Source organism: Amblyomma maculatum, chromosome 6 (assembly GCF_055883805.1).
Source record: "Amblyomma maculatum isolate TAMU_Amacu chromosome 6, ASM5588380v1, whole genome shotgun sequence".
Lineage (NCBI taxonomy): Eukaryota > Metazoa > Arthropoda > Arachnida > Ixodida > Ixodidae > Amblyomma > Amblyomma maculatum.
In genome coordinates this window covers 46,524,935-46,540,094 of record NC_139349.1, presented here as the reverse complement: position 1 = coordinate 46,540,094, position 15,160 = coordinate 46,524,935, and the positions used below count along the sequence as shown (strand labels likewise).

The window sequence follows — 15,160 nt, the reverse complement described above, 5'->3', positions numbered from 1 at the left end:
AATACAGCCAAAATTAAATATACCTCCCATTAAGATTGCGCCTTTATTGCAAACAAAAGAGACTACGGACAAGCTTGGTGCTGAAGTCGTCATGTGCGTTGAGGTAGGTTGCGTGACAGTCGAGCCAACCAAAAGCTCTAGAGTGTGAGACAGTGCGAGCCTGCTATGTCTGAAAGAATCAAGCCCCAGCAGTGGTGCTGGAGCAGACATGTTGCGATGCGCTACATTTATACGCAGTCTATAAGAAGCCTGCCACAATTTCAAAGAAAGAAAAAAGAAACAAGCCAACTAAAAGTTTTTGTTTACGGAGACTGAAAAATCTGCTGCACGCACACACCCGAAGCTCTAACGTGTGGAATTAACAGTTCGCTATGTCTGCAATGTTCGAGCTCCAGCAGTGCTCCGGCAGCAAACCTGTTGCGATGGCTACTACACCGTCTAAAGAAGTAATAATAATAATAATAATAATAATAATAATAATAATAATAATAATAATAATAATAATAATAATAATAATAATAATAATAATAATAATAATAATAATAATAATAATAATAATAATAATTGGTTCACAGGAAGGGAGAGGCGCAGTATTTGTCACACTTGCACTGTGGACACCTGAACCGCGCCGTAAGGGAAGGGATTAAAGTGGGAGTGAAAGTGGAAAGAGAAAAGGGAGCCGTAGCGGAGGGCTACGGAGTAATGTCGACCGCCTTGGGATCTTTAACGTGCGCGGACATCGCACAGCACAACTAAACATTCTTGTTTATGGGGGAAGTGGTCTCTTGAGATCTTTCACGCACGCACGCACGCACGCACGCACGCACGCACGCACACACACACACACACACACACACACACACACACACACACACACACACACACACACACACACACACACACACACACACACACACACACACACACACACACACACACACACACACACACACACACACACACACACACACACACACACACACACACACACACACACACACAAGGTGCATTGTGTTAATATTAGTCGAAGTCAGCTTGGTATCGATATGGCGACTGCTGCAAAATAAAGAATTCGAGATAGCTAGATCTTGAGCCTTGAGTGAGTTCTGCTGGATGAAAGGCCAGCTAACGTTATTTCTGCTTCTTCTCTAAGGCCAAAGTTTGAGCGACATCATTATCGGCGAGGAGTACACAGAGATAGTAAATTCTCTTCAGCACGCACCAAGATCGACTATTTGCACTCGCTTCAAGCGCCTCAACAAACGTACTGCGCACACGGGAGCCGTCGTTCTTCGGTCCATGGTCAGCGCGCTAGAAATATATGAAAAGAAACTGAATTTAAATGAATTTTTTGAATTCACGCGCTATCTTAAAGTGGCCTTTATCGTGCAGGTCAAACCGAGCCGGCGACTATTATTCATGCCAGTACCAACAAAATGTACATGCGAAAAAAAAAAAAAGTACCAGTAAAATAAACATATCGGAAATCCTCCTTTTCAAGCGTGTACTAAGGAAGTGGTTGCTACGAGGTTATCTTACAACACAAGACATGTCAAGTTAGAGAGGCCAGAAAACGAACAACTGCATTTTGAATAACCTCAACAGTCTGCAAACAAGATGGAAATAATGCGGAGAAAACTTCAGAGTCTGAATGACACTGAGCGTGGCCTTGTTCTGGAGTGTATAAATGCTCCTGGAAACGACGTTCTCGTTGTCATCTCAGACATGTATTATAATTGGACAACGATATCGACGTCCATGGACGGGTGAACGAAACCAAGACAAGCAGTGCATGCATTCCGAGATGCGAGACAACCTGATCGAAACTGAAATCCACAAAGAAAGAGGTCACAACAGGGTCGGGCTTCGTCTCTAATCGAAGGCGACCTCAGCCATAAATCTGAGGCCTCATCTACGGACATCGTCGCGAGCTCACGACGTACCCCCGCTGGCTCGAATCATTCACGACGGCAACAAGCACATCCGACGACAAACAGAACACGCCTACGTATGACACTTCCAAGGAGCGCGGGCATTTGTCTGCCTACGTTTTTGCTTTTGGGACATTTACCCAAAGCATAGGGGTCGTAGTGACCTCCATCATGAAAATTGTCGTTCGACCTAATATGCAAGATGATATTCTTACGTGGAACTTTTATTTTTACTGCTGTTGTTACTGTCGTTGTTGACGTAGTACGTCTTTGTTGTTGTTGGTTAGAAGAGAAGCTCATCAATACCGGTAAAATATAGACACGCTTCTAATAAATAAACTGATGTTTCCCAATAACACAGTCTCATTGTAATAACGTACGTACCGTGAAAAAAAAAAAAAGTTATTCTGGTACATTAGCTTAATATATTGACAAAAAAGCATTCCCAATAACCCATTATCAAACTAAGACAGAATACCCCGGTTTTAACACCCACACTAGACGTTTCCCAGCCCGTAGCCCTCGATAGGACACGTTAAATGTACTCGAGCCACTCTGCTTTTGGGTCGTGCAGTTGAGCATTTACGGCAACCTGAAACCTCAGATTCCTGTAAGGAGAATCGTTCTAAACGCAGATAGCTTTGGTAGCTCCACAGGCGCATTGAGAATTACGAAATGAAACTCTTAAGTAGTTCTTGTGATCCCAGTATTTGTTTGGGCACCTACAGATTCCAAGAGATGTCTAATTATTGAATCCTGGGCAGAATAAATAAGTTCTGCGCAGGGTGTTAAATACATATGTTTGAAAAGTAACAATATATGAGCTTTTCCAAGGAATGGGGATCTTCAAACGAGAAGTTTTCTTCTACGGGACTCACTAACCCGAAAATATTGTACTTTAAGCCATCCGGTAAGTAAAATACCAGAATTAATGCAAAAGAGTTCTAATTTCACGTCACGTCCGTTTATTGTGTGTTTACAAGATCCACCACTCATGACATGGCCCATATATAGCAGCAATGTCCACATATGACCGATATAGTGTAAACCTCGAACACTTTTTGATTCTTAAGTATTTAATTTATTTTAACTATTGCCCTGCATTAACTTAAATGAGATCTCGAGCATAGATTCAATAAAATGATTATACATCTGTGTCTGTCTGTGGCTCGCCGGCAAAGGCCCAGCGTTTTCGAGCAAGCGTACCAGCCGCTGCAAAGTAAACATGTCTGAAGGAGTGCTGGGGAAACGGAGCAGCCTCGTAAAATGTTTCGCGCACACGCGCTCTCTACTTTTTTAGAATATGCCGCTGCCTGCAGAACCCATCGCTGACGATCCTGTTAAAACAAACAGAGAGGGTTGGAATTAAACTTGGGGTGCGTTCACAGGTGTTTCTAACGATGTTGCGCAGACGACTACGAAAAGAAAGAAGCCTGGTATAGGGTAAAAGATTTTGCCACCTTTTCCGACAAATGCATTCGAGACCGAGGAAAGGTCACTCTATCTCAGACTTATTGTGATCAGACTCCCACTCTCACTTCTTCAATAACTGAAGCGCGCGTCCTATATATAACAGTAAACAAAACGGGACTGCAAGGCGATGCCATGGAACAAAGTACCCGTTGTAGCAAAGCTTCTACTGAACTTGTACATAAGCTGTTCTCTGTACGGTTTAATATCCCGCGCTAAAGACAGCGTTTTGCACAGTGCCAACCCAGTTCGGTCTCAACAACACAAATGCTACGTCTCTCAGAAGCGTGTGAAGACCCACGCGTCACTTGTCAAGCGACATATATACATGTCGTTTATCAAGTCCGCTTTACGTTTAGAACGCACATTTCGTCCATTTTTAATTTCAGCTTAGTGTGCAATGCATCCGGTCGCATGTTTAATATCGGCGTAAATGCAAACCTTCTCGACGAAGCTCGGTATGGAAGGGACGCGTGCAAGTGCCGGAGCGGAGCTTTGTTTCCCGAAACTTGCGATTGGAATGCAGCACTGTACCTGCACACAGCATGGCTGCAGTCCATCTCAGGCACGACGCGCCGGGCCAAAGGCAAGCTAGTTGTAAAGTCCCAGTCAAAGGAAAAACGACGCATTGACTTGTTTAACATTCTACGCACGCTCGGCACCGTCGACGCTGCTGGCGAGCATCGATGGCTGAGAGCGGTCCCGCTTCGGGAAGTCCCAGGAGTACGATATCTCCAGGGTTCAGGCATACCACTTGAATGACTCAAACGCTGCGCTGGGCGCGGCGATCTCCACAGCTAATTTCAGCGCCAAAAGTAATAGGCACCGATCAATTTACAGAAAACCTGATGGGCGCTATGCATAGCGAGGTGCTATTCTCGTGTTACTTCAGATGTAACCAAACAGCGACGTACATCATCACGGGTGAATCAGTAAAACTATTATGCAGGTGCAAGTTCGAAACATCTATTGATCTCCCTGAAAAAAAAAAAAATTAATTCAGCGTTACGTTTTTGGACAACAGCACATAAAGACATGGCGGCAAAGGCGCCCATCCTGATATGTCTTTTTGTGCACTAGTAAAAAAAAAAAAATTAAATTACTCAGAAAAGAAAATAGTATCACGAAACAGCCGCGCATACATTGTTTTGTTATAGGAATACGATGTCGACTTAGCTTAAGGAGAAATGGCTGTTTTTGGCCACGTAATGTGCGATAACCGCCGTCCTACTCGCGAGATCGCGTCTTCTCGTTATTTAAGGCTAAAACAAACAGCCATCCCACTTTTCTCCCTTGTGATGTCCGTTCACTTTCATTCTTTCAGAGGTAGCAAATTACATCGTAGCGGGGGTTCATGTGTTCGCGTCTGTAGCTTGTTGCGCGTGCGTACTCGACTCGACTCACGCACTCACTCACTCACTACTCTCACTCACTCTCACTTTCACTGACTCACTGACTCACTCACTTACTCTCACTCACTACTCTCTCTCACTTTCACTCACTCTCACTCACTCTCACTCACTCACTCACTCACTAACTCACTCACTCACTCACTCACTCACTCACTCACTCACTCACTCACTCACTCACTCACTCACTCACTCACTCACTCACTCACTCACTCACTCACTCACTCACTCAAAAATTTCTTCCACAGCCGTTCGAGTAACAGCAAAAGGTCAGCTGCACTGATTATACAACGTCGCAATGTAAAAGCATGAAACCAGAAGAGAAATTCATGTCAGTAACATGCAACATTTGACTGCGTTCTTCCTGCACTCAAAATACTAAAAATGAAACACCTGGTGGGAGTAATAGAGGTACTACTGTTGGTATCAACTCGATAAAAGTACATGCGCCTCAAAGGGTTCTGTGCTCATTCCTCCTTGTCTACTGTGCGGATAGCGAGTTTCTATATTAACGATCGTGGCAATGCAATGATAAAGTTCGGTCCCCGGAAGTGCTTTCCACAATAAAATTCGTCCATTAATGGGGGCCATACTAACGAGACACGATTGCATACCTGAAATTACAAATATTGAAAAAAAAAAAAAAAAAAAACGTTTATTATAGTAAGCCGCGTCTGATGTTCCCAAGAAATATATGGACAATTTTTCAGCTTTCAAGCGGCCTTACCTACAACGCTAAAATCTAATCCCGACGGTTCACAGAGGGCGTATAAACTGGAATTAAATCATTTCGCAATTACTAGCGGGTGCGCAGGTGTTCTATACGGTATAACACCGCCCTGCCCTCCAGCGCTTACTTTTGTAGAGCGTTCAGAGCAGCGGCTGATGGCTTCAGGAAGAAACATTGAAAAATCAGCTATGGCCACTTTGAAAAACACCTGCTATTGGAAATTCACAATGAGCTAAAAAAAAAAAGAGAAAAAACAATTCAGCCAAGACGCACTAGTTCATAGCTAAAAAAAAAAAAAAAAGAGAGAGAGAAAAAACAATTCAGCCAAGACGCACTAGTTCATTGCAGTTTGAGCGAGTTTGCATCATGACAATAGAGTTCTAAGTAACTCAATAGTAATCGATTTCTGTTCTGCTTAATTCAGTCACTTTTTTCTGGGGCTGTACCGTTGTTATCAGTAACATTTCAGATGGAGCAAAGGCAACTGTAAACGGTTACTTTTTTTTTTCTTCTTCTGTAACGTGTAGAAGACTGATGCGTATCACCAACCAACTCAATTTCACCACGTTATCAAGAATAGATACCAATTTTCACATTAAAATTTATTTAAGTCTGATAACACGATGTTATCATTACGCGTCGCAGTGGCTCAGTTACCATGACTTTGCGCTGCAGGGCACGAGTGTGCCAGTTCGATCCTTCCGGCAGCGATCAAGTTTTTGCAGCGATAAAATGCGAAAAAACAACAACAGCAACAAGGAACACAGAGTATTGATATTTCTGTGTGTGCTAAGGGAACCGTGCTATCGAAACTAAATGTTCTGAAATTGGAATCGCCCAACCTGCAGCTCACTGAGTCCCCACATTCGTATATCATGAAACTGGAAGCGGGAACCTGATACGCGCAATTACGAACTGTGCTCGCCCACTCCAGTACATTTCCAATTCTTTTTAAAGATATTCTTCATGACTTCGAGGAAATTCCCAGAGAGGTTGTTGGCAGGCATCGACAGGAGATACTAATGAAGACGAAACGGATAAAAGAAACTGACCGTTCGAAATCTTGTGACCTATTATTTGAACCACAGGAGTTGTCAAAGCTCATCACCAAACTGCACACGACGCAATTTGTGCACCAAAGACTTTGTGGACGAAACAGCCTTTCCTAATGTGATTGAACGGCACACTTTTGCGGCTGTTGCCCCTTACGCTCGTAAAAGACGCCGTCTTAATTGACCACTGCTGCGATCAGTGGGCGAAACATAATTGAATACGCCGTTGCCATGGCAGCACCAACCTCATCCTGCCTTGTTCAATCACAGTGTCCGCGGGCTCAGCGCTTTCGCTTGCGTGCCCCACTGTGCCCACAGTTAAGGAGGAAAGGTAAGCTAATCCACGGATATTAGGTCATTCCGGAGAAGCGAACGCAACCAGTTAACGAGCACACAAAAAGAAGAGCCTGTATATCTTTACAGTATTTCATGATCATATACGTCTTCCGTGTATATAATTTGTGTTGTATGATCTTCGCCTTGCACATTATTTAGACGTTTTGTCTACACGCTTGAAACTGGAATTTGCGTCCTCTGTGCAAAACATTGTTCTCATGGAAGGACTGAACAGGAACGACACGGTCTTTCGCAAATTTGTGGTCGTGGCAAAATTTTGGTTTTTTTTTTCTTTGCGCTACCTCTTCATCACCTTAGCGGGAGAACTAGAAACAAAATATCAAAGATAGTTGCAGAGACGATCGTATTAATGTGTTTTACAAAAAAAAAAAATAAAATAAAAAATAACGCTCGACAAGAAATATATGGCAGCTAAAACGTAGTAATCTTCTAATTCAGTTCCATTTGCTCATCCGCCATCATTGTGATCATCATCACAAGCGATCAGGTGGTTGAGCTGGATCATAAAATGGCCGCGTACAGATACATTGAGGACGGATATGTAACGTACAGCTGAACATTATTTCTTCGCATAAGCTAAACAAAAAAAAGAATAGCATTCAAAATTGTCTAGCTTTTCGTTCTGTTTACTCGCAGAACTGCCACCGCATCGAAATTCAATCGCCGTTTTCAAGATTTAGGGCCGTGCCGCGAAATCTGAACCACGTCTTCGTAGTCTCGCCGAAGCGCCTTATGTTTCACCGCGATAACAGAGCGACGAGTTGCGTCAAAAGGTCAGAGACCCCCTCACTCACATCCACTTTCATAATACACAGATCCTGTCCCCCTCCCAGTCAGCACCGCCGATTGAAAAGTTCCAAGAAGCATACGCGGGCTCCCCCTCCCCCGGTCAGGCGTCATGCACCGGATTTCCTTGTCGGAACAGGTTGTCTCGGTTGGAAGAAGCGGATTTCTGATAGCGGCCGTTCTTTGCCCCGGTTTCAAGTGGTAAATCTTGCATAGGGCGGCGCACACCCTGCGCAGTGTTTGCATCGGTGCAGCCATCAAGTAAACAATCGCCATGCAGAAAAGCGTGAAACAGTTAGCGACTCATGGGGAAAGTTCGGCATGGTGGTACGGCTGTCGTCACTCTCCTCCTGTTTGCAAGCGTTCTGTGAACTTGTTAATTTTTTTTTCTTTTTTAGTCTTGGAGATCTCCAAACCTTGAGCATTAAATGTAGCACATGCGGGAGAGCAAGGCGACGAGATATGTGACCATTCGATCTAGGCCGCTCAACACGCCGCGAATAACACTCAAAGTAGTGATTCTTCAATGCTCTTAGCGTTGCAGACTTTTTGGTGCAGCTCGGGAACAACAGCAACAATGAAAAGCATTCGCATTCACCAGGAAGAAAAGGATGGGCAAAACACTTCTACACTAATTCTAGTTCTGGGAAAAAAAGAAAAGGGCCTTAATTTTACAAGCCCGGTCAGCTCCCTCCGCTGACCGTGCTCGTAAAATTAAGGTCCCGAAGCCGTTCAAGAGCATGCAAGATATTATTTCCTAGACATTTTACGGATATTGCAAGTCCCACTTTATCCGTTAGAATCATAAACCCTCTTCAAAATTATTGCGCAGTTAACTTGAATTCGTCTCAGGCGCGCGAAACACAGGACGTTCTTTAATGTAGGACACGTAGGTTTTGATAGAGAGAAGCGAAAAGGGAAGGGCATGGAAAAAAATAAAGTGAAGAGATAAAAAAAAGTAAGAACATGCGGTAACCTAATCTTGTTGAGTATACATGGAAGAAAAATGCGGAAAAGTTTCAAATTCAGTGGAGAAGCTCAGTACTTTCTTCCCTTATGGGGACGTAAAAAAAAAATAATAAAGGGCAGTAAGCGGATATTAGATATTTAGGGCTGCGAGACGGTGTTTTCGGTTCCTTTCTCTTTCGTCTCTGGACCGTAATACTTTGAATACAATAAGATTGTGTAAACAGATCGGCTGTTCGATTTGAAACATGTAGACTAAAAAAAAAAAAGGAAAACGATATGTAGCGTACGTTCTTTGGAACCTGCTACATTTTCGGCCTCTCTGAAAAGCCCTTTATCCTTTCAAAAGGCACAAAAATGCAAGAACTGCTAATGGCAACCGCGTCACTATGTGTTGACCGACCGCTTTCGGGTTGCTGGTAGTTCTGCTTATCTCTCCGCGTCTCCATTCGCACGCTTTACATTCTGCTTCGATGCGCGCTTTGTTATGCGATCCGCATCTTCAATCGCGAGGGCGTCCGAAGAAATAATGCGCGCGTCAACATCCAGGCATTACCAAATCAGTGAGCGTCTGTTGGGATGTTTCCAAGAATAGGCGCAGTTCCTTTTCACATCGCTCATCATTCGCATTTCGGCATCTGTGTGCACTGGCACTCTCGATAACGAAGCCTGCACAAGCTTCTACGCAGGCCTCGATCTAGCGTGCCCTATGAATATTTCATGAGTTCCACTTGGTGCCATGATTCCAGCAGTGGTAAAGATGACAGCGCAACAACTTTTTCAGCTCGTTCAGAGGATCTTACCAGACGCACTCTACCGAGAGTTACGGAGAGCTGGCAAATAATATCAATCTAGCGTCTTCAACAATAGTACTCCAAAGATGTAACCGATAAGCACCAAGGAGAAAAGGGTATCAACTGATTACTTTTATCACTTTCTCACTACTCAAGACATCATTCGCTGCTGTGCTGTGAATTCAGCTTTCGCACGCGCCTTCTCGATGGCCACTTCTTACGCCAGTTCTCAGCAGAGCCTGAATTGAAGTAGGTGACTCGGGTCTCCCGAGATAACGGTGCTATCATTCTTGCGTTCACCACTGTCCTTAGCTTTGCGTCATGTGTGACGTCAAATGTTCCATTGTGTCTTTGATACTATTTTGTGCTAGAAAAAAGATGGGACAAGGGCTTTCAGCGAAGTACTTCGCTCCTTGTCGCTCCTGGTTGCCTTTTGTCGTCCAACCCCGGTTACGCATTATAGCGTCTCTCTTGTTCATATGTGTTCTTTTTGTTCCTTGTGCCTCAATAAGCGCTAGAAAATATGATTTAGAATTCTTTTCAGTGCGCCCAAGTTTCCGCCTTAATAACCATTCGACAAATTCTCCTCCTTCCTCAGTAATCGGCCCCCCGAATGGTTTTCATGGCAACCACTTCCAGGTGACGCTTATACTACTGCCTGCCACTACTCACAACGAAAAACACGTAGAACAAGGGCTCATTTGATGTCGCCGTAAAAGAAGACTGAATTTCCAGAATTCACGAAAATTCATGCACGAGTCGACATTAAAGGAGTTCGTGAGTTGTGAGTTCAGCTGTTCTCACCGCAAGATATATGAAACGCACCACTACGCGCGCAGCTATGCAACACAGATGCGTAAAAAGAAATGGGGGGGGGGGGGGGGGGGGGGGGGTAGAAAGAGGGGGATTATACAAGAGTGAGTTTATTTTACACAAGTTACATTTCGAAATAACATTGACATTGACACCCCACGCCCCAGTACACACACACACACACACACACACACACACACACACACACACACACACACACACACACACACACACACACACACACACACACACACACACACACACACACACACACACACACACACACACACACACACACACACACACACACACACACACACACACACACACACACACACACACACACACACACACACACACACACACACACACACACAAACGCGCGCGCGCTCGCACAATTCCATGCGTCTCCATGAGCGTCGCTGCCTCAATTTATCGGTGCTGCAAATGTGCAACACGCAGAAAAAGAGAACAGAAACCATAAGCGCTGTATACTCAAGGCTTCGTGCTTACGACACGACCTGCTTAAACTTTGTGGTGTTATGTTCTAAAAACCTAGGCCATTTTTTTTCCCTCTCCACTGTAAATACTTCAGCCTGTGTGAAACTATGTGCGAGGTTTAAGGCCCCGAATTACCAGATGCGTCGCGCGACGACTTTCGCCTTTTTTTTTTTTTTAACGTGCATGGCATAGCATAGCACACGAGCGCATTCGCATTTCGCCTCCTTCGAAATGCAGCCGCCGTGGCAGGGCTCTGCTCTCGCGACCTTGGCAGCTCGGGAGCAGCACGCAAAATAGAACTGCTGATTATTTTGGCGGGCCATTCCGCCTTGGATTATACTTTCCTCGTGCGGCTCACGCCTTGCTTTTACTGCCACTGTTCGCACCACGGATGCTATGTTTTGTGTATCTAATTTCTGTGAATCATAAGTCACAAGCCGCGGTGGTGCAGTAGTTGGTGCACTCGACCTCTGTACCCAAGCATGCGGGATCGAATCCCGGCCGCGGCGGCCGCTTTTCGATCTAGGCGAAAAACGAGGCTCCCGTGTTCTGTGAGATGACAGTGCACGTTCAAAAACTTCAGGTAGTAGAAATTTCCAGAGCTCGTTTCTCATAGCCTGAGTTGCTTTGGGACGTTAAACCCCTCAAACCAAACCAAACCAAAAACACACACACTGCACTGAGCATTGGCTGCATGACACAGTCAGCGGTTAGAAGGCGCGTAAGTGAGTGATCACGGCTATCCCCGACGGTGCCTTGTGATCGTCGTGATTTCTGCGTCTGGCCGCTCACGGCTTTTGTCTGATGCTGCCGTCGGGCTGACGTTCGATCAAATGAGATTCAAAATGGAAGCTTATGAAATACGGCCCCATGGTGTCTCGATATTCAGCTTCACTGTGCGGATGCATTTTATAAGGAGCTCCTGCTGCAGCATGTGCATAATTGCATAACACGTTAAAGGGGTAATGAGGGCAAATTATAACTCGGAATGCATAGGCAGGGTACCACGTTCAAATAACAAACTGACCACTCTCACCTAAAATGGAACTGTTATAAGCCGGTGGATTAGGCATGCAAAGCTGCATCTGTGGGCACTGATTTCTTTCAAAACGATGACAACCCGGCCTCTTCGGCTAGGACGCCCCGAAATTTAAATCGAGGGGCAAGAATGTTTTTATATCGCATTTTCTAGGCGATAATATCGCCGTCTGGTACAGGACAAACGCGAACACAGACAGGAAGAGTCAGAAGATAAATTTTTACTGCGACCAATAGTAGCATGTTTTTTTTTTTTTTTTTTCAAATAATATACACAGCGGCTATGTCATCCGACGTGCTGAGGAAAACGGCTTTAAATAAGTGACTTCGCATAATTCCCTGTGACGTGATGTGGCGAACTTGATTTCCAAGAAAAAACACCGCCTAGGCATGCGGCATGAAAAGCTTGACAGATGGAGTTGGCGATGGCAATGTGGGTAAACCCATGCAGAGGTAAAGATATGAGAGGAACCCTTTTCCACTCGCTCGTGCCTTTCTGAGCACGCAAAACTTCAGATGCGGTGTATTCGATCACGGCCAGGCTGGAGCTGGAGTGCGGACGCGCGCACTCCAGACCGGCCGTGCTCCGAGCTATGCAGCTTTTGGCGTCGGAGTGTTTCGTGAGAGTTACAGCTAATTACGAGCTTTCCCCCCCCCCCCCTCCCCCTCTTCCTTCATTTCTTCAACGCCCGAGCAAATACATTAACCGCTCTAAAGGGCAGCTTACTAGGGAGCTCCTTGAGGCGTAATGTTTCTCACAAGTGGGGAAGGATAAGCGCGTCATTGAGACATCGGTTGCTTTGGTGCAAAAAGTAATATAGGTTCTTAAATAATGACTAATCCCTCCGGTGTTGCTGTCTGAAGACGTGGTAGGGTCTGTTGCTTTTTTTTTTTTTTTTTTTTTAGAAGCTGGTTTTTTTTTAGCTACCCAGTTATCTTTGTTTTTCGTTACTTCTAGCCGACTCCTAAAATAAGTGGATATATAGCTGCGCATATTCATTTGTATCTTCGAGGATGTCGCTCTGCCTCCGCTACCCTTTTTTTTTTTTTTCGTTGCAAGTTAGCGCTTGTCCTGTGTCCCTCTCTTCTCCTTGTAAATGCCTTAACAATTAGACCAAACTTCCACTTTGCTTAAACACATCAACGCAACAACTTTGCTCGAAACGTAAGGTCATATGACCCAGGTGCGCGGCCATCGATCGTCAGGCGCGTCTTTAAATGATTTCCGTGACGCGGCGAAGCATCCAATCGCCAGGGCACAAATTCAGTGGTTAAGAGCTGTCAAGTGCCGTGCCAACTTGCAAGTTGACAGCAAAGAAGTACTCTCGGTAAGTAGAGGCTGCCCCCTGAATTCTTCCGAGTATTTATGTACTTTTTTTTTTAGATTAAAGTTTGCGGGTTCGGGATCTCCCGCGGAGCGTACCCACCTGTAGAGCACAGCATGATGACGACCTTCCGCCTGCCTCTCCGCGTCAACAGCTCGGGTCAAGAGTCGGCCATCGATGCAACAACCTCCGAGATGTGCCGTTATTCCAGGGACATGCAACGTGACAGCGCAGCACGCTTCGCGTCCAAAGTGGGCAGTGCGTATTTGATGTCCCACACTCTTCACTCGCGCACCGACTGACACGTGTAGACACCCACCGAGTAGACACAGAGATTGCTCACGCTTGACACCACCACCTCCGCCGACGGCAACGTCGAAACGTAGCTGCCGCTGCGCTTATCATCGCACGCGTAGCAGTGGCGGCGACACGAGACCGGCAAAAAGCAGACGGACACCTTCGTCACTCCCACGCTGGCGATCGCGCGTCTGAGGAGGCGCGCCGGACTAGCCACCGATCTGCCGGCCCCTGCCCCGCTGCTCCTCCCTTCGCAGCCTCGGCCCGTTACGAGAACCGGGACGGCAGAGCTTTTCCGCAGCTCGCACGATCGCTCGCCTCGCCTTCCAACATGCCGCGTCTCAAGCGAGGAAAACGCGCCATCTGTCCGGTGCCGGAAGAAACTGCGCGAAGACGCGGCCTGTGTGTCGCCTAAGGTCTAATAAGTTTCACGTCACTGTCCGAAGTATTATTTAGCCGGAGAATATACAGGGAGGCAGTGATTGCGTGTTTCTTTCCTGTAACCGGTATTTCTCCGCAGAGTTGTCGCATTCGAGCAGCAAAGGGATTAAGGGCATGGTATAACAATTTTTCACTCTAGTATATTATTTTCCTCCCCATTTAGAGGAGTTTTAAAGTTGTGGCTGTCTTATTACGTTGTGTCACGAAGTCTCGTAGAAAAAAAAAAAAAAATGAAGTGCAGCACCTAACGAAGTGAAGACGTAAAATAATTAAAATTCCTCGCCCAGCAGACATGCCATTTAGCGACGGTAGCTGGGCTAATGTGCTTTGATCGTATCCACTTTGTGCTCATGTGTTGGATGTAATATCCGAAAGCTCATTTTGCGAGAGAGGTTTTGACGACTGTAATTTATGTGTGCAGTTGTGTACCTGTATATGTTCGATGAAATACAAAAAAAGTTTTACAAAGTTTAAAAGCAGATGTGTCCTTCAATAAAAGTTCGGCCTCGCTTCCCGCGTTTCTCGTCTTTCCTTGGACATCGAACGAATGAAGGAATTTTTTTTTTTCAACGACATTGTTGATGGCAAAGAGCAAGCACTTAGGTCACATAAGACTGAAATGCGACGGAGAAATTGTTTTACGTATGGACGCGATGGGCCTACTATTTATATTTTTGCTTAGCACAGTGCTTTCATTGGCCAATGGGCAATTTGTTCTTTAGGTTCCTGTCGCAGTGAATAAGCATGCTTTGTGTGAAGCAGCTTTTGCATCGATTTTCTTTCGACAGGAGCATGAGAATTTCATTTTTAATTTCATTAGAGAGCGCTCTTACACGGTTATTACGGCGTGAAGGCCTCTGCGTACTTCAGACGAAGCGAAATACTTTGCCGTCCTAAATGGGTTACCTATTTGCAGCTTCCATGGATGGTGCCGTCGCCAAGTGCCCTGTTGTGGTACCGGCCGAGAGAGATTATGCAGGGTGCCTCAGCTAAAATGAAGCAAGGCTAAATAAAATAAAAATGATTTTTGCGACTGCAATCAAGTGAATGTTGTTACAAGTTATGCAAACTACCAAATATTATCTATATAATTTTTTCATTACACCTGCTTGAAAAATTAGTCATTCACTTTTTGACACGCTGCTCAAAAACGTTTCTCTTAATCATAATAAAGAAATGTAAATGATAATTCTACAGCTTATAGAACTTGACCACACTTTTCGTTATGATTTTAGTTCTATAAATAGCAC

The 15,160-nt window shown here is 45.1% G+C and overlaps 1 protein-coding gene across 1 annotated transcript in view; it reads right to left on the bottom strand.

The window, feature by feature from the left end:
* The window catches only part of LOC146185655 (uncharacterized), a 131,492-nt gene extending 117,728 nt beyond the window's left edge, over nt 1-13,764 (bottom strand). Inside the window, exon 1 of the mRNA XM_084606553.1 lies at nt 13,275-13,764. Coding sequence (XP_084462679.1) covers nt 13,275-13,290 — 16 coding nt within the window. The 5' untranslated portion in view covers nt 13,291-13,764. The remainder of the gene's footprint in view (nt 1-13,274) is intronic.
* Nucleotides 13,765-15,160: the final 1,396 nt, after the last annotated feature.